At 38.8% G+C, this 25,709-nt stretch overlaps 1 protein-coding gene and 1 long non-coding RNA gene across 2 annotated transcripts in view; both read left to right on the top strand.

Annotated features, from left to right (window-relative positions):
• LOC138973665 (uncharacterized) overlaps positions 1-25,709 on the top strand; it is a gene marked incomplete in the record, with an annotated part of 68,488 nt that overhangs the window by 31,090 nt on the left and 11,689 nt on the right. The window contains 6 exon segments of the mRNA XM_070346396.1: positions 1,024-1,154; positions 2,308-2,494; positions 2,979-3,062; positions 7,965-8,089; positions 19,763-19,862; positions 22,286-22,420. Of these exon segments, the coding sequence (XP_070202497.1) occupies positions 1,024-1,154; positions 2,308-2,494; positions 2,979-3,062; positions 7,965-8,089; positions 19,763-19,862; positions 22,286-22,420 (762 nt within the window).
• Positions 23,947-24,168, top strand: LOC138973683 (uncharacterized). Its single transcript, XR_011458096.1, has 2 exons — positions 23,947-23,983; positions 24,028-24,168. It is a non-coding gene; the product is annotated as an uncharacterized lncRNA (long non-coding RNA).

Here is a 25,709-nt window from a genome sequence, read left to right as displayed (position 1 = left end):
GTGGGAGTTTCAGCCCACGAACGCAGAAGAAGAAGAAGAAGTTTCATAAGTGTTCGTTTGTCAGTCCAATTAAAAGACCACTGTGTCGACCTATTGTAAGAGTAACGTTTTGTTTCGTCAATTATTAAACGTTCCAATAACCTACCTTTCTTGTTTTTTGATTCTTGATAATATGCACAGTTATAACTCAAAGTCTCACATAAAATTCAACTTATGCATTAAAACTTGTGTCATTTGTGACAGATTACCCCCTGCGGGTTAGGGGGAGTCCCATATTGGTTGGGACGAGAAAGAATTTACCCGATGCTCCCCAGCATGTCGTAAGAGGCGACTAACGGTTCTGTTTCTCCTTTTACCCTTGTTAAGTGTTTCTTGTATAGAATATAGTCAATGTTTGTAAAGATTTTAGTCAAGCAGTATGTAAGAAATGTTAAGTCCTTTGTACTGGAAACTTGCATTCTCCCAGTAAGGTCATATATTGTACTACGTTGCAAGCCCCTGGAGCATTTTTTTGATTAGTGCTTTTGTGAACAAGAAACAATTAACAAGTGGCTCTATCCCATCTCCCCCCTTTCCCCGTCGCGATATAACCTTGAATGGTTGAAAACGACGTTAAACACCAAATAAAGAAAAGAAAGAAAGAAAGAAAGAAAAGAATGTGACAGATTACTCAGTTTAGGAGAGCATAAAGGGAGAGAATCAAATGCATTCTTTCTGTCATTTTTTTGTAACGCTTTATTCATTACATGTGAGGTGTGTCATTGATGACAGATTACTCAATTTAGGAGAGCATAAAGGGAGAGAATCAAATGAATTATTTGTGTAGTTTATGCTTTATTGGTTACAGGTGTGGTGTGTCATCGATGATGGATTAGCATGAAGGGAGAGAATCGAATGAATTCTTTCTGTAATGTTAATGTTATGCTTGATTGGTTCCAGGCGAGGAGTAAATCTGAGAGAGCATAAAAGGAGAGAAGCAAATGAGTTCTTTCTGTATTTTTTGTTGTGCTTTATTGACTACAGGCGAGGAGTACATCGGAGAGAGCACCATCTACATCGAAGACCTGAAGAAAACACCCAGTAGTCGCCAGATCCTCCGGCTGCAGTCACAGCCTGGTAGCTTTGACTACTCCACTGGTACTCTCACTGCAGAGGTTTGCATTTCTTGTTTTACATTTAGTCAAGTTTTGACAAAATGTTTTAACATAGACTGGGAATCGAGACGAGGTGGTGGTGTATGTGTGTGTGTGTGTGTGTGTGTGCGTGTAGAACGATTCAGAGAAAACTACTGGACCGATCTTCATGAAACTTCACATGAGAGTTCCTGGGTATGATAGCCTCAGACATTTTAAAATTTGTTTGATTAATATCTTTGATGACGTCATATCCGGCTTTTAGTGAAAGTTGAGGCCGCACATTTTTCAACCAAATAGATTGACATTTTGGTCAAGCAATCTTCAACGAAGTCCGGACTATGCAATTGCATTTCAGATTGGAAGCTTAAAAATATGTTAATTAGTTTGCTCATTAAAGATGTCATTAAAATCGAATTTTCCGTTACAAAAAAAATTATCGCATTGTATTCTTCAGCTTCTTTCTTTCTTTCTTTTCTTTCTTTATTTGGTGTTTAACGTCGTTTTCAACCACGAAGGTTATATCGCGACGAGCTTCAGCTTCTCCTAAATTCAAAAATATATGGATATCTCATGTTTACTCTAAAAATGTGCTCAGAATGTAAGCAGATAGGTTCAGTAAGTACTACGGTCGCGTGCTTTGCGGAGATGAGCTTGACCCGCCTTGGGCTTTGGGTTAGCTGAGACTATCTGAAGGTAGCCTCGGCGATTTACTAAATGTGTACCGTATTTTCGGGACGTTGAGGCGATTCCAATTATCTCCTTCACTACCACTGCATTCGAGCAATCCTGTGTATGGAGAGATAACCAGCTGGGCTCTCAGAAGTTGAACAATTTCACAAACAACAGCTCAGTTAAAGTGGGAACCCCCCATGTCAGAGTTTGGTGGGTTATAGAAACGCCAAAATACCCAGCATGCTTCCCTCGAAAGAGACATAAGGCTGCCTGAATAGGCGGGATAACAACGGTCATACAAGTAAAAACCCACTCGAGCAAAAACATAGGTGAACGTGGGAGTTTCAGCCCATGAACGAAGAAGAAGTTTGTCAAAGGTTTTGCAAAAACAGGTCACTCATCCACAACACCTACAAACCCGGTGGAGTTATTTTAAAAAAAATTGTCCACTATTATCTGAATAAAACTGTTTAAACCACATGTGAATTGCCATGTGCAGTGTCTGTTCATGGAGCCAGCGGAAGCGGATCAGCTTCTCAACTCCATGGTGCCGAGCATCAGTCAGCTGTCGCCACGACGACGCATCGAGGTGTCGCAGATGGTCACGCCCGGAGGAACCAGGGTCACCACCACCACCACCACTACCCAGAAACCGCAGTACGGCCGTCCAGACGCCGGCTATAACAGTGAGTGTTTTTGTTCTCTCTGGAGAAGCTGTAGCTGCATTATACAGGTGGGAAAGTATTCAGGCTAAACCCCAAAAGCAGATAGATGGCTAACGATAAAAAATTCACCCAGAAACCGCAGTATGGCTGTCCAGACGCCGAACATAACAGTGAGTGTTTTCTTCTCTCTTGAGAAGCTGTAGCTGCTTTATACAGGTGTTAAAGGATTCAGGCTAAAATCTAAAAGCAGAAAGACTGCTAACGATCTTAAAAAGGAGGTTCTACTGTATATTCAATCTGTCAAGATTTTATACTTTTAGATTTGAGGATGAAAGTCGCTTGTTCATTTCAATGCTTGTTATTCTATCAGGTGCCAGGATACAGGTTCCGAATAACTCTCACTTACTCCATTACACATGTCATATGCATTTAGAGCGCTAACTTCCCTTTGTTTTTCAGAGCTTTTTGATTTGTTAACAAGATTTTGTTCTTGTTTTGTGACCAGCGACTCCTAACTACATAGAGAAGCACATACCAGTCGACCTGGACGCTTCCTATATGTCTTCAAACCCAGGGGACAGCTCTGCCGGTAAGTCTTTCACTTTCACTTTCTCCCTTCCCTCTGCTCGATGACGCTGAAGGGGTCTATGTCAACTACAATACAATACAATACAATAACTTTATTAATCTCTAAAAGAGAAATTACATTGCTGAGCGTTTGTGTCCGTAATAATAACATACATAAAACATTCAAAATAAACATTTGTTCTTTGTCCTGAGAAAATATAGCACATTGGTTATCACATAAGAAAGTATATTAAAAATAAATTAACATGCATTCACCATCAACAATGCACAAAAGAAAGTCAGCACCTTGCCGGTTATCACATATTGTCTAAGAGAGTAGAATGCAAAACAAAATCAACAATACTGAAACAATACAGAACACTGACCCCGTGCATCAGAGCGACAACACCAGCATCTACCGCCCCAACTAAAAGTGGGTGTATTCCCTGCAGGTGCATTTCCTGTGTGTGTTTTTCCTGTATACAGAAAATACACCTGGGTTGATTCCTTGTAGGAAAGTACAGTACTGCTCAATCTCGTGCTCAGCGTGTGACTGCTGTTAACTGATTTGAACTACCTTAGCGTTTCCAAAATGGCGGTTCGACAGGAGAATTTTATAGAATTCCTGAATGCGTGTGCGGCATTCAGCCAATCAAATTTCTAAGAAATGCGGAAAAAGATAGAAAAACATCAAATTCTACCTATTTCCCTTCGCATCACGTGACTTTCAGCGAGATCGGCGAAACACTACAGGAAATACACTCACTTTGACCCCTTCTGCCTCAAACAGTTGCTGTTTGAACATTCCAACTCACAGAAGCTGTCTCGAGTTTGAGAATAGCTGCAGTGAGCATTGCTCAAAGGATTCAGTGCAGGTATTGATTAATATGTCAGTTTTATTGAGGGGAAGGGGGCATAGTCCTGAATAGACGAATCCTGGAAATGAACTGAACGTAAATATGTCAGTTTTATTGAGGGGAAGGGGGCATATTCCTGAATAGACGAATCCTGGAAATAAACTGAACCTAATTTTGTTCGAACAACTGTACTGTTTATAGAATGGCTAGATTGTTGGCAAAACCTTGGATACAAATTTCTAGATTGTATTCATTGTATAATTTGTGTTTGTCGGAAAATTAAACGTAAGGGGATGAGTCCAGTTTGCTTGTTATGAATCTAACTGGCTCCTATATAGACGGGAAGCACAGAAAAAGCTGCCGCAGCCCACCCCAAACTTTGTGTGTGATCTCTTAGTATCACTATTAAATGCCCATGTCTCTGCCACCCACTCCCCCCACCCCCTTCTTTTGTGTCTCCCCTCCAATGTTTCCCCCTACTTTTCAATTGGTTCAGTCTTTGACAGTGATCTGTGAGGACTTTTGCCCCGTCTTGTGTAGTTGTCACACCATTGAGTTTTTTTCTCTCTGTTCCTCTCCGTTTCTCCTCCACTCACTCTCTGTTCATTCTGCTTCAAGTTAGCCGTTTGTAAATATAGGGATATTTCTTCTGTTTACGTTTGTACACATCTGTCTTCTGCGATTAGGTTATTTTTCAATTTTCGTCAGGCAAGTTATCGAACTAACCATTGGCAGCCTGTTATCAGATAAACAGTTTTTATTGCTTTTTGACTCACATGCGAAGCAAAAGTGAGTCTATGTACTCACCCGAGTCGTCCGTCCGTCCGTCCGTCCGTCCGTCCGTCCGGACGTCCGGATGTCCGTCCGTCCGTCCGTCCGGAAAACTTTAACGTTGGATATTTCTTGGACACTATTCAGTCTATCAGTACCAAATTTGGCAAGATGGTGTATGATGACAAGGCCCCAAAAAACATACATAGCATCTTGACCTTGCTTCAAGGTCAAGGTCGCAGGGGCCATAAATGTTGTCTAAAAAACAGCTATTTTTCACATTTTTCCCATTTTCTCTGAAGTTTTTGAGATTCAATACCTCACCTATATATGATATATAGGGCAAAGTAAGCCCCATCTTTTGATACCAGTTTGGTTTACCTTGCTTCAAGGTCAAGGTCACAGGAGCTCTTCAAAGTTGGATTGTATACATATTTTGAAGTGACCTTGACCCTGAACTATGGAAGATAACTGTTTCAAACTTAAAAATTATGTGGGGCACATGTTATGCTTTCATCATGAGACACATTTGGTCACATATGATCAAGGTCAAGGTCACTTTGACCCTTATGAAATGTGACCAAAATAAGGTAGTGAACCACTAAAAGTGACCATATCTCATGGTAGAAAGAGCCAATAAGCACCATTGTACTTCCTATGTCTTGAATTAACAGCTTTGTGTTGCATGACCTTGGATGACCTTGACCTTGGGTCAAGGTCACATGTATTTTGGTAGGAAAAATGTGTAAAGCAGTTTTTAGTGTATGATGTCATGTAAAGGTCAAGGTCAAGCATGTGAGTCGTATGGGCTTTGCCCTTCTTGTTAATGTTTATATTCCACGACCACCACCACCCTCAGCGCCCTGATATGGCCCTTCGTGGTCGGCTGGGCGTTAAGCAAACAAACAAACAAACAAACCACCACCCTCACCCCACCTCCATACTTTGACCTTGACCTACCATCTTTCTGACCTTGACCTAAGAGAAACCTTATGACCTTGACAGGCCAATACCTAGGACGTCAAATACCAGTGAGTATATCCTGCACGTTGCACGAGACTCACTCATTGGCTCGTTTCGCTGGTTGATTGACGGTTTTCGTAATATTGTAAGCGCCATTAACGAGGTTTGGCTTACCAATTTGAACTTAACAGCTTGCAATGTTGTTTTGGTGACGTAGAACTAGTAGTGTTTTTCTTACTCTCTGTACATACATTGTATGTGTACATATATATACTTTTCCTTTTCGGCAGCAAAGATGGTTTATAGTCTTGGAAGCTCCGAGATTTACATGAACCTGGGATTTTCTTCCCCTTCCCTCTTCTTTTTTCTTCGTGTCTTTTTTTTCATTTTTTTTCATTATTGTTTTTAATTTTATAATTTAAAGGGGGGGAGGGGGCGATCAGTTCTCTGTGGTCTTATCTACGATCCCCCCCCCCCTCTTTCCTCAATCTTTTCTATTTGTCTTTTTATATTCGTTTCTTCTTTTTCGATTGGTTTTATTCCACCCCCTTGCCGTTATGTTGTGTGCCGTAGACCCCGTAGGGCCGGTTTTGCGCTGTATTTCTTGAGCGTGGGTTTTTATTTGAATGTTGTGTTTGAGGTATTGATTTTACATTGCATTGTGTGTACATGTACACATATCATATGCTTGATGTTTAGTTCATACTAAAAAAAAGTGTGGCTTTGATTTGTTGGTTTGAAGTTGATACATTATTCTCCCCAAACCCTAAATTTCAGACCCTTTTCCCTCTGTGAAGTGTGTGTATCCCGGTCGTTCCCTTCTGTGACATCAAAAACAAAGAGTAGAGTCATAAAGACTTTTCCCCAATGCAACTTCCAGACACAATACTTATTTTGGCAGGTACAAAAGAGAGTATTTATTTTGCAATTCAAACGTTTTCCTGCACTTTCCTGTGTTTTGCCATCTAGCCAATGCACCCCCATACCACCCCACCCCACTCTTATATCCTCATATTTCTTATTTCTTAATTCCCCAACCCAATGATTTGAGTTCCAATTGAAGGTGGGGGGGGGGGGGGGGGGTAGTGCAGTTGGGCTTGGAAAACGGTTATGAGGATATATAAGAGAAAATGCATAGAATTTTTCTCTTATTTTCTTTAACCTTTTAACTACCAAGTTTATTGTTCTGTAGAATCCCTCAGCTCCCAAGTTATTTTGAGCAGAGACGGTCAAAAACGGGTATGCGTGTTTAAATTATTATTACTCAGTTTCTCTTTGTCAGATTGATAAAAAAAATTGGTATGTTATTGGATAGGGATCAAACTTCAAAGAGTATGTGTTCTTCTTCTTGGTGGTATGTATGTCGCAGTGTTATCATGATTTATCTACCTGTTTACCTGTCAATAAAGTTGAAAAATTACGTTTACTTGTTGCTCCGGTATATCATCCGTTTCGCTGTCACTTGTTGATATTCATTGAACGATCAAAGTAGGTCAGATCAGCAGTGTTCACAGAAATGCTGATGTCGTAGCCAGAATCTTCTAATTGATGTCTATTTTCGTGGAGATAATAAAGCATAGTCATGAAATCAGGATCACTGTCATCTGAATCCATGTCGGCACCAAGCGCCCAAAAGATTTGGTGAAAAAAGATCGATTGTAACTCTCACAGAGATCGAAAGCACATGGGAAAAAAACAAGGCGGAAGTGAGACAATCCCACAATGCATTTGCAACCGTCTTATTACTACTGCTCGCGCACAACAACCGCAAACAACCGAAACAGACGCTACACCGGCGAGGGGCGGTATCGGGCGGTATGGGAATAGCGGCAATGGCGGAAGACGGGCGGTATCGGGCGGTATGGTAGTTAAAAGGTTAAACAAGTGAGTGAAAAAGCCCCTTCTAGAGTCCCTCATGTTACATGAGAGGGGCTCAGAAAAATAAGCCCATATAAACCGAGTTCGCAACTCAGATTTTTGCAGATAATTCAAAAATCCAAAAAAACATATAGACGGTGCCAACGTTGCAAAGTTCGGAATTAAAAGAAAAACCAAGAAAGGTATGTTAATGGAACGTTTAATGCAACATTCACTGATCTTCGACCCAGAAAATTCAAAATGCCAGTCCTAATATGGTAGACTTCCACTATATCGCTGTCTTTGGGGTCCAAAGAATCAGATCGCGATATACGCGTTTCGCGATACAGGCAGGGGAGTTTAAATCGAAGCCACACTTTGAAATGTATTTACCCCCCCTTGCATGTTGGATGACGGAAGCATGTTGCAATGTGGCCTATCACCCTCTGTGTTTGTCGTCCTCTCGTGTCTTGCAGAACTTGTTGTGATAAACGGGGTCGAATCCGTGGCCGACACTGCCATCCGAGAGCTGATGGACCGATCACGCCGACCCCGCACGCCCACCAAAACTAGCACGCTGATTATTACAGGGGTCAAAAGGGTAAGGTCATCGTCAGGTCAAAGGTTGAAGCCTCCTCACGAATCCTGTGTGTGACGATCCTGTGTGTGATAAATTTGCGTTTCTGTGTTGATCGAGTCTCCATGTTGGATTGTGTGATCTGTGTTTTTTTTCTCGCACACTTTTTGGGGGACTGAATGTTAAATGACTTTTTTTCCTGAAGTTGTGATGTTGTGTTTTTGGTGATGTCAATTTCTTCCCTGGTGGTTTTCTGTGGTAGCCAGTTAGGCGATGCATTTCTGATATTTTTGCTTATGTTTGAAATTTGGTTGAGGCAAGGTGCAAATAATAGTGTCAATTTTGTTTTACATAATTGTAACTCTTATGTGTCCTGCTAGATGAAAAACCTACTTAAAAAACCTACCGTAAACAGCAAAAGGATGTTCTGTGATATTTGTTTCAAATGTTTGTCTCTAAAGGGACAGAGGGAGAGGGAGGGTGAAAATTAAAAAGATCAGAACAAAAATTAATAAAAAAAATATGGGAATTTGAATAGGGAAGTTGCTTTGTATATTTACAGCAGTACTTTTTTGCGACTTTATCAGTATACCCCTAGTTAAAAGCGCCATTATTTAGCACAAAAGGTGAGCAGAGGTATAGCTTAGTTATCACGTACAAGAATGATTACTTTTGTATCGGAGACATTCTTTAGTGTTATCTCCTTGTTGGCTACAGGGTCGAATCCGTATAAAGTATAAAAGTTCTGAATATTTATGTTATTTTTGCACACACAGAGAGACTATGTTATGAATTGCATTCCGATTGTTGAAGTGCAGGTCATTTAATTGACTTTGAAATTATGTTTCACCTTTGAAAATGTAGTCACGGGAGACTAGGGATTTCATGCCTTGGTAATGAAATTTCAATTTCGCAGAAAATGATGTGAAAGTGGCAATTGTGATATTTTAGGATATCAACATTATACATTTTTTCCACAAAACATATGGTTGTTGTTTTTTCAACAGCATTTTTGACTGTTATAAAGTCATTGACCTTTTTTTGGAATCATGAAAAAATAATCAAGGACGCACTTTTTATTCAGCAAAAAGAGAATATTTTCACTCAGGAATTCATTTTCAATTTTATCATTGTTATTTTGAACTTGGAATTACGCAATTGGTCATGATAATTACGCAATTGGTGGTGGCAATTGCAATGAAGTGGTAGAGGTGCTTATGACAGCAATTGTTTATGCCGTCGGAATAAGGTAGGAGCAAGAATACTTTGGCTAGCATTGTATAAATAGTTACATATAGTCACCACAAATTTAAACACATACTTTTGATAACACAGGGCTTCCCACCACACTCCACATGTAGGGTCCCGGGACCCCCAGCTGTAATGTATAGGGGTCCCAGCACCCCCTCAGTGGACCTTTACAGGGTCCAAAAACCAGAAGGTTAAGATTTTTGAAAGGTGCAAATTGCCTTGCACATGAATTTTGTAGCACTTACATGGGTGCAACTCTGCCGGCTGCACGCCGGCAGCCGGTTTTGGGTTTCATTGGCTGCCGATGTTTTTGTTCCAGGAGAGGGTTTTTTTTTGGCATTTTAAATACTAAAAAAGCTGGACCCCAACTTTTGCCGGTTTTTGGAATTTTCCAGGTTGCACCCATGCACTTATGTCAATGTAATAGGCTACTGAGCTTTACTTGCCGATGTGAATGCGGTATATATTGTGTGTAAAAAATGTCTGTTTGTCTGTCTGTCTGTCTGTAAAAAATTCCATTTCAAACGGCAGAAATTAATATGTAAGCGCCTAGGGCTATATCTAGATTAGGCGCATAAAAATGATCATAATAATAATAATAATAATTTGAAGTTCTCTGAGCCCTGCATAAAAAAAATATGATCATAACGCCGGTTAGATTACCTCCATAAGTTTGTGTTGGTACAGATCGGGCAAAATATTTTCTGAAAACAGAACCGATGGTACGCATGGTAATGGATAAGTAGTGCATCCCGGGACCTGCTTAATTCAGGTTTAGTGTGTCGCCTCAATAGAGGTCCCCCTCCATGAATTTCTCGAACCGGTTTGTCTTGACGCAGGGAGGCACAGTTTTGGGGATCCCTGTAATAATACATGTATTCCTCAGCTATATAAGTTGTGATTATGGTAGTTCCCAGGGATTAAAAGATTTACTAATGCTTTTGCCTTATATGTTACCTGTAATTTGATTTCAACACATATGAATGAAACTAATGTAAGATTTTTGCAGTTGACTCTCCTTTAGAGTTAAGAATTTTGTGTGCGTGTTATGTTTCAATTTTGTATACAGCAAGTATACAGGTTTTTATTTTGAATGAAAGAAACTTCTATCGTATGGAGTTAAACGGTTATTTAACGTTTTCATTTTGGGGGTAATTACAAAACAGGTTACAATCTGTGATATTTTTCAGAGGTAAAAATGGTGTACTTTAAACTTATATAGTACACTGTTTATATAAGAACACACAGATCTGGTAGGAGTGAAAGTATGTGTTGGTGAATGCTGTCTTGCATGCTAGAGACATTTTTGTGGGGAAGAATTGTCATTTATGTTGGATTTTTTTAACGTTATTTTGTGATTCCCATAGTTGTTTATTTAAAATGATCTGAGAAAAAGTCAACATGGTTAAATTCCTCCTTAACTTAATCTTTTGTTTTGAGATTATGAACTATCTTTCAAAGAGTTTTTGAAAGTATATTAGGAAGAACGTTTTGTTGATGAAATCATTATTCTTAAGTAATTTATCCCAACGATTACATGTGTGTTTCTGACAAAAATCTCATTGTGATTTGAATTCATTTAAATGAGTATGCTATTTTATTGAAGTTAGGATTGTGTGAAATGTTACATGTTACCATCTCTACTGTCACTGGTGACTTGTGATGATTTTGAATATTTTGTGTGGTATGTTGTTTATGATTGAAAATCAACATCAAACTTTTCACTGAACTGCCTGTGATTTTGTGATAAATTTATAATACTTTTTCCTTTAGAGATTGTGACTGAACATTTATTCCTATCAAAGCTGTTCTATGTTGAATGTTTTTTGTGTGTGTGTTTTTTTTCTTCATTTTTTTCTTCATTTTTTAAATTTTTATTTCTAATGTTGTACATGGTGCATTCCTTCAATTGCCTGTGGAAATTCTGAAATGTTGTCAGAATTTTCTTTTGCATGCCTTTGAGGGTGATAAGTCTGTGATTGTGTTAGGGGCTGGCATGCAGTTCTCAAAAGCATGATATTAACCACAAGAAATGCATAAAGCTCCAAGATTTGCAGCATGGAATTGCCTTTTAGCCGTGTGATATTTAGTTGTTTTTTGATATTTTTTACTAGTGTTTTGTGCTGTGAAATGTTGTACATGTAGTAACCATATGGCTCTATTATCAATCTGTTGAGTAGTAACAGAGTGGGGGGGGGGGGGGGTGGGAGTCTTCAAGAAGTAAATACATGAATGGGGGGGGGGTCTTCAAGAAGTAAATACATGAATACGGAATAAAATACAAAATATGTATTGCCCAAGGTTGGGAATTTTTCCTGGTATTGCGGTTTATTTTCACTCAATCCAGCAATGCTTAGCACACCAAAACACACACATTGATAGACTGAATCAACGATATCAATTAAAATGCATACGCAGAAATTATTATAGTAAGCTAATGTTCAGATGTAGGGATCAGAGGGTGTGGGGGTCGGTGGTGGACTGGGTGTTGTCCTTAATTAAACATTAAAGCAGAGGAGAGTCTATTAAAATAAAATGTTCCCTTTGATAATACACACTCCTGTAGGATGTGTTTAGCTTGGGTAGTTTGCCTTAAGCAGATTTTGTATTAAAAGAGGTTAGCCTAAGTGAGTTTCACTGATAAGCATGACTTTGCCCTAAAGGGAACCATGGGAAACTCTTTTAAACTATGAATTAGGATTCTTCTTTTGTGCTTCAGGTTTTAGTCGAATTTTGACTGTTCTTTGAGTTCATGCTGTGATATGTTCAGGGTTTTTGTTTACATTTTATCAGAGCTTACCTCCATAAACCTTGACAAGTTACACCTTGCATAATAAAATTAGTACTATTTTAAGATGGAGGACAGGGAGATTCCTTCTGTTCAGTTGTGGTTTAAAGAGATTGATGCACACACAAAAATAAAAAAAGTTAAAAAAAATAAAAAAGGTGTTTGGGGGGCAAAGAAATTCAAATCAGCTTTTTAAACTCTTCTTTATTAACAGAAAATATATTTCAAATGTCATTGTTAATCTCATATATACAAAATTTACAAGTGGTTGGCACAGGTTAAAGCATTACTTTAGTGCACACATAAGCAATAAGCTACTATATCTGGGTGATATTATTATAGAAACTTATAAATGCTTTTGTTGCAAGTTTGAATTTATTCTTGGGTGTTTTGCATAAGTCCATAATTTTTTTACTTTTCACGGTTTTATTATCCTTTTTTGATGAGGTTGTGTGAAAAATGAATTTGTTACTTTAACATTGATGCTAATTGCGCTTGTCATAACTAATTATTCAAACAAGTGTGGACATATTCGACAATTTTTATTAGGCATATACAGACCTGGGAACCCATACGATTTTGCCATATTTTGTACGCGTGATTGTCTAGAATACGGTCAGTGGAAAAAAAATATGACGAGAAAAATTCCTAGACTACTTCTTTTCACAAGCGCATGCGGAAGTTGATCCAGTATTTTGAAACATTGGCACAGTTTTTGTCAGTAAACATTGAAAGAAGCAACAGTTTTAAATGTATTGGTAAACTTAATTAACGGTGCGACGGACGCTTGTGACGCATGTTTGAATCATTTATGTTCAAATGCTGCATGGAGTATGCTCATTTTTCTGAAAATACGCTAAGTTTGTTTGAGAATACTCCAAGTGCAAAACAGAGGTTCCCATGTCTGCATATATATGCCCATCGTTTTTGCAAGTGTATATATTTATAAAAATAGCAATTTGTGTTGGTGCTACATGTAATTATTTTGAAATCCTTGTTAATATCCATTTTCTCTTTCTGATTGTTTTTTAATCTCTGTTTGTGTGTCTGTCTCTGTATTTCTCTCTGTCTCTCTTTCTCTTTTCTTGATCACAGAAATACACAATTCAGAGCTAATGATACAAACACTCAAAGATGAGTGTGTGTGCTCACAAATTGAGATGTATGTTTTTACTCAAACATTGTAGAAGAAACTTTGATTTTTATTTTTCCATATGTTTTATAGGGGTTCTGATTTTTTCCCCACAAGAAGCTTATAGAAATAATAGTACTTATTCATAATTTTATGTCGCAGAACTTATTCACTTTTATTCTTTCGTAAAGCATTTTATTTGAAAATTTTCTTCTCATATGGTTTTTAGGAATAAACTGAAAAATAAAGTTAACAGGTTTGGCGTAATTTTGTGCATTTATCCTGGAACTTTGAAGCCGCTCCGAGTTTAGTTGAAGTACAGTAGAAGCTATATAATTGTTTAGAATTTCTGATTTTCATGCTTTTCCTGCATGCTTCTCTGTGTGTGTGTGTGTGTGTGTGTGTGTGTGTGTGTGTGTGTGTGCTGGCTTCTTTCTCTCTTTCTCACTCTCTCTCTCTGTCTCTCTCTCTCTCTTTCTCACTCTTTCTCACTCTCTCTCTCTGTCTCACTCTCTCTCTCCTCTCTCTCTCTGTCTCTCTCTCTCGCTCTCTCTCGCTCTCTCTCTCTTTCTCTCTCTCTCTCTCTCTCTCTCTCTCTCTCTCTCTCTCTCTCTCTCTCTCTCTCTCTCTCTCTCTCTCTCTCTCTGTGCTTCAGATGAAAAATAGTGGTAGATACACTCCAGATATACCTTGTCATAAACATTTTTTATTAGTGAGTCACACCATAAAACACACACACACACACACACACATTCACGCACACACACACACACACACACACACACACACACACACACACACTCACACACAATCACACACACCCTGCACATGGTAAGCAGCACACTATAACCTTAATTTTAAAAGTGAAAGCATTTGGCCTAGTTGATATTTTACCTTCTTATTCAACAACAAAATTCCTTTCTACGCCTCAGATGATCGTAACTTTAGAAACTCACAGTTTTTCACATGAAGTCATTCATAAAAATGAGCGGCTTGGAGTGACATGGGAATACTTGCATAAAAACTGCATGTCATTCATACCAGAAAGTAACATTAAACCATGAATAATTTCATCCTCGCGAAAGCACGAAACCAATTCAAAACTGCATGCGTGAATAAATCACTAACATACACTGAAGAAGGAAGTCAGTTTCTGAATAGGGGCTAGCATGTTGACATTTGAACAGACGCTGAACAAGCATGTTTTAATTCAACGGAGACCTTGAATGTCAACATTAGTTCAAGCATGACCTACTTTCAAAGTAGAAAGAACAAATTTTTGCTTTTTTGCTTTTATTGTTACTGTTAGTGTGTCGATCGCTCTTCAGTACTTTAAATACTTTGTCAAATTTTGTTGTTGCTGCAAGGAACAAGCGGTACCTGAGATAAAGGTATATAACTCTAAACAATCATTCAATGTCCTCCCCTTCTGCCTTATGTCCCTTCACCCCAATTCAGGCCTGCACCTTTTTTTCATTTTTTTTTCATTTTATTTAAAAGAAATGTATTAATGTCCTTCATTATTTCTTTTAGCATACATGTGTTCATTTCTTTATCACTTTTAGTTTTTATTTGTTCGTTTGTGGTTAGCAGCGTATGTGGGACGCTTTTAATGCCGTTGAAATTAATGCATTCAACTGAGTTCAAGTTGCCGTTGACTCACTCAAACGCAACTGAGATATAGATATCATTTTTTTTATATGTCTGCCCTGTGTGCATGCCTGACAAGTGCTGTGGAGAATTTTTTCAGTGCCTGTTTGTCAAACCTTGTAAGTTTATGGTTATTTATTAGTTAGTTTATTAATCAGTGGTAAGGCATCCGCCCCGTGATCGGGAGGTCGTGGGTTCGAACCCCGGCCGGGTCATACCTAAGACTTTAAAATTGGCAATCTAGTGGCTGCTCCGCCTGGCGTCTGGCATTATGGGGTTAGTGCTAGGACTGGTTGGTCCGGTGTCAGAATAATGTGACTGGGTGAGACACGAAGCCTGTGCTGCGACTTCTATCTTGTGTGTGGCGCACGTTATATGTCAAAGCAGCACCGCCCTGATATGGCCCTTCGTGGTCGGCTGGGCGTAAAGCAAACAAACAAACAAACAAACAAATACTAGCTGGTTCTATGTTTGTATTGTTATACAATTTTGAGAGCAGGGGATTTTGTTTACCGGCAAATTTGTTTTGTCATTGCATGAACATCATTGCTTTATTTTTTCTTCAGATGTTCATCCTCAATTATTTGTTGAGAAATTAATACTACAGTTAAGTTTTTGCATCTAATTTGTCATGTTTTATGGGTGTTATGTGTAAAAAAAAATTTAAAAAAAATTAAAAAAAAATTAAAAAAACACTGTACTCCTGATTTCTTAATTTTATTTGCTTTTTATTTTAGGGAATTTTGTTCTCATTCTTTGAAGTTCTTGAATGCCTTCTGTTTTATTGCATTTACCTTACTGACCAAGATTTTGTAAATTCTTCCTTTAATCAATTCAAGTATATGTACTTGTAATTTAGAACTTTCAAATACTTTTACAAGTTTTTATCCTAATACATCATTTTACATTTTGTTCCTGTTGTTTTGTTCTGATTGAACATTTATACATGTAGTATTTAAATGTTCTTTAGATGTGGTTGGATTTGTGTCTGAAATTTCTTTTTATTATTGTAAAAATATGTTTAGCATTTGTTTATTATGGGAGAAAAAAAAGGTAATATTTATGAATGAGTGAGCTGAGTGCAAATAAGGTGTGTGTGTGTGTGTGTGTGTGTGTGTGTGTGTGTGTGTGTGTGTGTGTGTCTGTGTGTGTGTATGCACACAAAAATAAGAGAGAGAGAGAGAGTGGGGGGGTGACGGGAGAGAGAGAGCAAGTGATCAACAAACTAAAATTGAAATAGCTTAAGCATTTAGCAATGAAGCAGACGAAATACTGTACTCAAAAACACAGACATAAGATAAGACTATGCCAGGACTATTTATCCTTGATTTCAAAGTAATTCTGAGAGTCTGTATGATTACTTTTTGAGTCACTTGAGAAAAAGTGACTCTATGTAATCGGTCAGTGTTAGTCTGTCCGGCCGGCCGGCCGGCCGGCCGTCCGGCCGGCCGTCCGTAGACACCACCTTAACGTTGGACTTTTCTCGGAAACTATCAAAGCGATCGGGCTCATATTTTGTTTAGTCGTGACCTCCAATGACCTCTACACTTTAACGATGGTTTCGTTGACCTTTGACCTTTTTCAAGGTCACAGGTCAGCGTCAAAGGAAAAATTAGACATTTTATATCTTTGACAAAGTTCATCGGATGTGATTGAAACTTTGTAGGATTATTCTTTACATCAAAGTATTTACATCTGTAGCCTTTTACGAACGTTATCAGAAAAACAAGGGAGATAACTAGCCTTTTCTGTTCGGCAACACACAACTTAACGTTGGGCTTTTCTCGGAAACTATAAAAGTGACCGGGCTCAAATTTTATGTGAACGTGACTCCCAGTGACCTCTACACTTTGACGTCTGCTTTGGTGACCTTTGACCTTTTTCAAGGTCACAGGTATGTCTTGAATTCTTCAGGTATGCATTGTGTTGTGAATAGCAATTTCTTCCTGTCCATCTGATGCCTCATATAATATTCAGAACTGCGAAAGTGACTCGATCGAGCGTTTGCTCTTCTTGTTTGTTTTTTATAGTTAACCTTTCTTGTTTTGGTTGAAAGAATCTTGAACAACTGAGTGCTGTTTAGCGATCTAATAAACGGAGGGAAGTAAGCGTTCTCAAGTGCGTACGACATGGATTTGTATCCAGTTGGCCGCTGTCAGCGTGAGTTCGTCCCCACGTTCGGCGAGAGATTTATTTCTCAGAGTCCCGCAGTGGGGCACTGCGGTTATGAAATTAAAAGCCCCTCCTGTTTTTGGAACCGCAGGAGCTTTCTAGTTTGCTGTTAGGTAGATTTTTGGTTCCTCTTTCCTGTCATGCTCTCTTTTTCTTCATGAATTCTTTTCTTTTTTCTGCCTTCTTGCTCATTCACCTGTATTTTTTCCAAAAATCTCTTCTCTTGCCGCTTGTCTCGCGATTCATGTATAGTTTAATCTGTTAGTGTTCTGATGTAAGTCCAGCAGTAGATAGGTTAAGCCTATTTTAACATACTGGAAACTGGTAATCTTCCAGTAGGTATTAATTTAGTTTTACTAAAGCCTGCTGGGACACAAGTAATGGGTTAGTGCATTTGTAAACAGGAATCGCTTGACAAGTGGCCCCCTTCATCCCCCCCTTCCTCGTCCTGATATGGCTCTGCGTAGTCGGCTGGACGTTAAGCAACAAATAAACAAACAAACAATTTCTCAGAGTCAACTTTGTGTGCAGACTCTCCTCGGTGTCCGAACCCCCCCCCCCCCCCCCCCCCCCCCCCCCCGTGTGTACACGCAAGCACAAGACCAAGTGCGCACGAAAAAGATCCTGTAATCCATGTCAGAGTTCGGTGGGTTATAGAAACACGAAAATACCCAGCATGCTTCCTCCGAAAACGGCGTATGGCTGCCTAAATGGCGGGGTAAAAAACGGTCTTACACGTAAAATTCCACTCGTGCAAAAAACACGAGTGTACGTGGGAGTTTCAGCCCACGAACGCAGAAGAAGAAGAAGATACATTGGGCACATGCTTCTATTCTGGCTGCCAACTATGCTGTGCTTCCTATTTAAACATTAACCTTTCTTGTTTTGGTTGAAAGAATCTTAAACAAATGAGTGCTGTTTAGCGATCTAATAAAGGGAGGGAAGCAAGCGCTGTTAAGTGCGTACGACATGTACAATAGAGTAAGTGTACGAAAGTCGCTTGTTCCTTTCAATGCTCGTTATTCTCTCAGGTGCCAGGAGACAGGTTCCGAATAACTCTCGCTTACCCTATTACACATGTCGTATGCATTTAGAACGCTTACTCCCCTTTGTTTTTCGAATTGTTGTTGTTTTTACATTTAGTCAAGTTTTGACTAAATGTTTTAACATAGAGGGGGGAATCGAGACGAGGGTCGTGGTGTATGTGTGTGTGTCTGTCTGTGTGTGTGTGTGTAGAGCGATTCAGACAAAACTACTGGGCCGATCTTTATGAAATTTGACATGAGAGTTCCTGGGTATGATATCCCCGGACGTTTTTTTCATTTTTTTGATAAATACCTTTGATGACGTCATATCCGGCTTTTTGTAAAAGTTGAGGCGGCACTGTCACACCCTCATTTTTCAGTTAAATTGATTGAAATTTTGGCAAAGCAATCTTCGACGAAGGCCGGGGTTTGGTATTGCATTTCAGCTGGGTGGCTTAAAAACTAATGAGTGAGTTTGGTCATTAAAAATCGGAAACTTGTAATTAAAATTATTTTTTATTAAACGATCCAAAAACAATTTCATTTTATTCTTCGTCATTTTCTGATTCCAAAAACATATAGATATGTTATATTCGGATTAAAAACAAGCTCTGAAAATTAAAAATATAAAAATTATGATCAAAATTAAATTTCCGAAATCGATTCAAAAACTATTTCATCTTATTCCTTGTCGGTTCCTGATTCCAAAAACATATAGATATGATATGTTTGGATTAAAAACACGCTCAGAAAGTTTAAACGAAGAGAGGTACAGTAAAGCGTGCTATGAAGCACAGCGCAATCGCTACTGCGCCAAACAGGCTCGTCACTTTCACTGCCTTTTGCACTAGCGGCGGACTACGTTCAGTTTCATTCTGTGAGTTCCACAGCTTGACTAAATGTAGTAATTTTGCCTTACGACTTGTTTAAAATTGCTAAGCACCTAGGGGAAATAGCTCAGTTGGTAGCGGCGCTGGCTTCGAAACTAGTTGTGGCTAATCGGCTTGGGTTCGATCCCCACGTTCGGCGAGGGATTTATTTTCCAGAGTCAACTTTGTGCAGACTCTCCTCGGGGTCCGAACAGCCCCGTGTGCACGCATGCACACGATAAAGATCCCAAGTTCACAGCGAATGTCTCAGGGCTTGGAAACATGAATACAAGTATGCAGGGGGAGAAAAAAAAGGGTAGCGATGGTATACTGTATGGCAGCTCGCTTTCTCCAGGTAACCTCACAGGACTATATGAAATCTTAGCCTTATCCTTATTCTTCTTCTTCTTCTTCTTCGTTCGTGGGCTGAAACTCCCACGTACACTCGTGTTTTTTGCACGAGTGGAATTTTACGTGTATGACCGTTTTTTACCCCGCCATTTAGGCAGCCATACGCCGTTTTCGGAGGAAGCATGCTGGGTATTTTCGTGTTTCTATAACCCACCGAACTCTGACATGGATTACAGGATCTTTTTCGTGCGCACTTGGTCTTGTGCTTGCGTGTACACACGGGGGTGTTCGGACACCGAGGAGAGTCTGCACACAAAGTTGACTCTGAGAAATAAATCTCTCGCCGAACGTGGGGACGAACTCACGCTGACAGCGGCCGACTGGATACAAATCCAGCGCGCTACCGACTGAGCTACATCCCCGCCCATCCTTATTCTTAACTGGTGTGTGTGTGTGCAGACAATTGAGAGTTCCCCCACAGATGAGTCGCCAGGAAGGGCGCTGTCTTCCCAGACTTCACCAGAAAGACAGGGCGGGAGAGGATTGACACCTGAAACAGGTCAGTTATCTCCCTTTCTTATTGGCCTTTCTTGTAGTGTGTGTGTGGGGGTTTGGTAGGGGGGGGGGGTGAGTGTGTACATGTGTCTGTGTGTGTCTGTATGTGTGTTTGTCTGTGTTTTCTTTTATTCTGGGTTTGTTTTTGATTTTTTTGTTTGTTTTATTTTTTGGTTAATTTATTTATTTATTTACCGGCACATATCAATTTATAGGTATGTTTAGATGAGTGCATCTGTCTGCGTGTCAGTCTGTATTTTTGTTGGGAGGGGTGGGGCAGGCAGGCAGGCAGGCAGGCAGGCAGGCAGGCAGGGGAGAGGTGTCTTTATCTGTGCATGAAAGATAAAAGTTGGGGGGGGGGGGGGAGTGGGGGGGGGGGGGAGGGGGGGGAGTGGGGGGGGGGAGCGGGGGGGAGGGGTGCATTTTTTGGTTCCCCTTATTTTTAAGTTATTTATTCGCTTTTGTGGTTATATTTTTCATAAACAGATTATTGGTGTATTTTCTGATGCATAGCTTATATACATTAACGTCATTTTCAGATGATGGGTGTGGAGAGAGGGAAAGGGGGGGTAATTATACTTATGTTGTGCATTACATGCTCCTTTTCTTTGTTTGTCTGTTTGTTCGTCTGTTTGTTTGTTTGTTCGTCTGTTTCAAGAAATATTCAGGAAAGGAGAAGGGGCAGTGGATGTCTTTTAAAGCAAGATTAAATATTCAACCAGTTTGACGTAATATAATCCTTAATGATGTACAGTACTTAAAATTGACTTTGTTTGTAAAATATTCTCGTGACTATTAGTGATTTGATTTCAGGCAGTCTTAGTATAACTGTATATCACTTGCTTATCAAGATGTGTGCGTTCAGAGTAGATAAATATGTGGGAACCATGCGGCTTTGCAAGATTTTCTGTTGCCTTTTTATAGAACGAAATGTTTATGTTTTTTATAGAGAAGTTAAATTATTTGTACCATCATACTCTCTGACTTTGATTGATCACCCAACGTCATAACGTCCCTCATTCACATTTCAATCATGACTCATTTCCTTCATTTTTTGTGTGGTTAAGTTCCAATTTTTGCAGGAAATGAAAAGATTGTGTTAGAGTTTGAAAAGCTGTCGAAAGAGCATTTTCAAGCGAAATTTTTAGGAATTTTGGATTTCTTCCAGAGAAAAGAGAACTATTTGTAATTATTTTCCATAATTTTGTTTAGTTTTTGTTGTTGAAAGTTTCCATTTAGGCTGGAAAAGTAAATATTGTGCTAGAGTTTGGAAGAGAATTCTTCATTTCCTCCAGAGAAAAGAGAGCTGTTTGTAATCTGTGAATTTCCAAGAATTAGGGAAATTGATACAAAACAGTGACAGTGAAAAAAAAAAAAAACATGTACAGTTTATCAGCAAAATAGAAGCTTTTCATTATTCCACAGAAAAGAAAGTTTCTTTCATTTTACAGAAAAGAAGAAAGCATTTCTGGAGAAGAAAAAAAGAAACTACAGTATCTGCTTTTTTCAAAAGAAAAAGAAAATATTTTTTGATTTTCTGGAGAAAAGGAACTTGTTTGTTATAGATTATTTTCCTAGTAGAAACTCTCTTTCGCTTTTCCAGAGGAAAGCAAACTATTTGTCAATTTTCCAGAGAAAAGGAAACTATCTAAAATTCAGTTGTCGGGTCAGGAAAAGTAACTTTGTTTTGTTTGTCCAGAAGAAAAAGTCTTCCATTTGTGTGGAGAAATTAGGTCGCAGGTTCGAATTCGGGCCGGGACGGACACGGGTCAACTTTATGTGCAGACCCAGAGACGGAAGCCATGTCCCACCCCCGTGTCATCACAATGGCACGTAAAAGACCTTGGTCATTCTGCCATAAATGCAGGTGGCTGAATACACCTAAACACGCAGACACCTGGGTAGCGCGACTCCGTTGCTGCTAGCTTTCCACTGGGAGGAAGCGACCCGAATTTCCCAGCGATGGGACAATAAAGTAATGAAAATGAAATGAAAATGAAATGAAAAAAAGGAGCTGTTTTTAATTTGCCAAGAGAAAAGGGACCAGTTTTTCATGTTTCCAGATACATGTAAAAAGAAGTTTTTTAAACATATTTTACCAGAGAAAAAGAAACTGTCTATTTTTCAGAAGAAAAAGAAACATTTTTATTTTTGCTCAATTTTTCAGGAAAAAAAAGGTGTTGGTGGGGGTTTTTTGCGTAGAGAATACGCACTATCTTTCCTTTTTCCGGAGAAAAAGAAACTATCTTTCTGGAAGAGGTTTGGCCGAGGTTTCAACATTTTTTTCAGAGAAAAGGATTATTCTTTTTTTTTTTTTTTTGGGGGGGGGGGGGGGGGGGGGGAGCCTAGAGAAAACGCACTAGCTTTCATTTTTCCAGAGAAAAAGAATCTATCTTTCTGGAAACAAACTATCTTTCATTTTTCCAGAGAAAAAGAAACTATCTTTCTGGAAGAGGTTTGGTCGCAAAAAGCGCTCCTACAGTGCGGATCGCTCGTCTTCGAGCATGAGGGAGGGGGCGCACTTACGCCCCCCTGAACCGCAGTACGGGCCGCAGTCCAAAGGTTGAGCGTTTTGATATGGTGTGGTGTAGCCTAGCTGATTCTGAGTGTCGTTTCTTGCGCTCGTCGTTTTCCTTGGAGTCTTAAGTGTTGTAGAGTTTTGTTCTAGGTGTTTGGAGTACTGCTAATTGAGAAATTATTGAGCAGGTGTTTGGTGTTTTTATGAAGAAATTAGTGTGCACTAGGTAATCGATGTTGATGATCAAGTCCTCTGAAGAGCTCCTCAAAATCTGAACCTAAAATTCAGCTAATGCAACTTTTGTTTCTTATTTTAAAACATTAAAGATCAAGTGTGATCGGTGTTAATGATCTAGTCCTCTGAAGAGCTCCTCAAAATCTTAACCTAAAATTCCGCTTATACAACCTTTTTTTCTTCTTCTTTTTCTTTTTCTGAAAGTTTCAGTTATTCTTGTGAATTTAAGTCTGTTTTCTACCCAAGTTGTCTGTAACTAATATGTGATTTACGAAATTAAAGTAACTATTGAGAAGAGGGAGTTATCATAATTTGGTTTCAATTACAACCAAAGATAAAGTAAACCGTGGTGGGTCTGTCTTTTGCAATTCATAATTTATTTTTAAAAGGGCTTGAAAATCTATTCTTGCATGTAGATATTCAGTGTCTTACTGAAAATGTTCATACTTTGATCAGCAGTACTTCCAATCAAAAGATGAAATTCGAGAAATAAAGCACAAGGGGACATCTGGTAATAAAGGACTTCTAGAAACAAAACACAAAGAGACAGAGAAAACAAGGACTTCTGTCAAATATAAAAAATAGAAAAACAAAGAGATTTCTAAAAAAAAGAAAAAAGCACAAAAGCACAAAACTTTTAGAAATAGAAAATACAAAAACAAATTTGACTGCCAACGTTCCAAAATTCAGAATAAAAAAACAAGAAAGGTAGGTTGTTGGAACGTTTGTTATTGACAAAACAATATATTCACAGATATATCGACCCAACGGTCTTTTAAGTGCACAGACAAACTGATGATGAATGAAATGAGACGTTACTCATTGTTTGTCTGTGCAATGTAAAGACCGTTGGGTCGATATATTTGTGAATGTATTGTTTTGTCAATAGCAAGATCTAGATCAGCACTTTTCAGGGCGTGTACGGGAACGTGTACGGGTATAACGTCATCAAATCTAGTTTTTACGTTACGCATTTGCCAAGATCTGCAGTCTTGGTGGGAGCAAAACAACGTATGCATTTGGAACATTGGAGAAAAAAGTGAGTCACGGGTGACGCAATATCTACACGTACACGTACAGGTCTTTGCTACACGTTCGACCATCTAGAACACCGTACAAATAACAAATGTTCCAACAACCTACCTTTCTTGTTTTTTGATTTTAGAAATAGAGGACTTCTATGGAGGGGGAAAAAAGGACTTATAGGAATAAAAGACTTCTGGAAACAAAACACAAGGAGAATTCTAGAAATCAAACACAAATGTACTTCAAGAAATAAAGTATAAAGGGACTTTGGTTATTCAAATGTATCCTGTCTTGTTAACTTACATTTCCTATGAAACCCCCCGCGGGTTAGGGGGAGTCCCATATTGGTTGGGACGTAAATCCTGGAACGCCGAAGAAGAAGAAGAAGAAGGTTGGGACGAGAAAGAATTTACCCGATGCTACCCAGCATGTCGTAAGAGGCGACTAACGGTTCTGTTTCTCCTTTTACCCTTGTTAAGTGTTTCTTGTATAGAATATAGTCAATGTTTGTAAAGATTTTAGTCAAGCAGTATGTAAGAAATCAACTCAACTCAACTCAACTCAACTCAACTCAAATTTTATTGGCTTCAATTTTCATGGAAGAATTTGTCTTGCGCTTGGGAGAAAGTAAGAGTATAACATATAAAAACAGCATTCATATCACATTTCATGTATCACACACAGTAATCACTAGTATAAGCCTACAATTATCACATTTGTACCTGTATCATACATGCAAATAAATAGTATCACATTTCCACGTATCACACACAATATATACATTACATAACTGTTAAATGTTAAGTCCTTTGTACTGGAAACTTGCATTCTCCCAGTAAGGTCATATATTGTACTACGTTGCAAGCCCCTGGAGCAATTTTTTGATTAGTGCTTTTGTGAACAAGAAACAATTAACAAGTGGCTCTATCCCATCTCCCCCCTTTCCCCTATCCCATCTCCCCCCTTTCCCCGTCGCGATATAACCTTGAATGGTTGAAAACGACGTTAAACACCAAATAAAGAAAGAAAGAAAGAAATTTCCTATGAAACTAATCATAGAAAAGAAAATAGGAGAGGCTCTGCTAAGATTGCTTCAAGTTTTAATGTGGCTAATGCTGCACTGTTTGCTGTGCAATTTGGAGATTTTTTTTTACTAAGGTTATTTTTCCTCTCAGTTTTGAATGAGTTGTTCTTTTATATCCAGAGCTGGTATTAAGTTTGCACATGTGACAATGCACATTTTGTCCCCTTTTTTTCACATTAGTAGCTGTTGTTTCTGGTGTGTTATTTGTGATGGTTTTCTGGCTGATTTCAACGTGCCTGGCTGCTTTCATTTGCATTAGATAATAAGATTTGGGAATGACCGCTTATGAATCTTGCATTTTGAAGTTAACACAGAGGATTAAGATTTAGGTGGCTAGTACGGAGGTTTTGAAACCTACTCGTGCAGGTTAAGAAATGGAAAGCTACACCACATCCGTAGTAGTAAATTTAGCACGAGCTTAAACTATAGCTAGCTTTAAGGCAATGAGCGACACTAGAATGACCAAAATGAAACATGGAAAATACATGGAGTAACTTAGTTTTCTGGGTAGTTATTGAAGTGACTTATATAAAGAAATGAAAAAATTGCGAAAACTAAAGGACATAGATTGCCGTCGCTATGGAAATTGGCATTCACAGCGCCATATTGGATTTCTAGGAAACGGTTTTACAGCAACATCATACATCAGAAGTGCTTAATATTTGGCACAAAGATACACAAGACTTTTATCTACAATCATATATTTTGACATTTTGTATAAGTCTCTTCAATAACTTACCCAGAAAACTAGGTTATTCCATGTATTCTCCAAGTTTAATTTTACTGCCGCTCATTGCCTTAACTGTGCAGTTGCTGGGAGTACACATAAACTTAAACATTCTACAATAAAAGTGAATCCAAAAAAACAAAAACAAAACAAGCAGACGAAGAAAAACGCTTACTGTATGTCCAAACCTGGTGTGTCTGTGGTGCTCTGTTCACTAAATGGACGTTTGTTGCATTGGTCCTCTGAAAGGGAAAAGCAGTAT

The sequence above is a fragment of the Littorina saxatilis genome, linkage group LG8 (genome assembly GCF_037325665.1).
Source record: "Littorina saxatilis isolate snail1 linkage group LG8, US_GU_Lsax_2.0, whole genome shotgun sequence".
Taxonomy (NCBI): domain Eukaryota; kingdom Metazoa; phylum Mollusca; class Gastropoda; order Littorinimorpha; family Littorinidae; genus Littorina; species Littorina saxatilis.
This window is presented reverse-complemented; position numbering and strand designations above follow the sequence as displayed.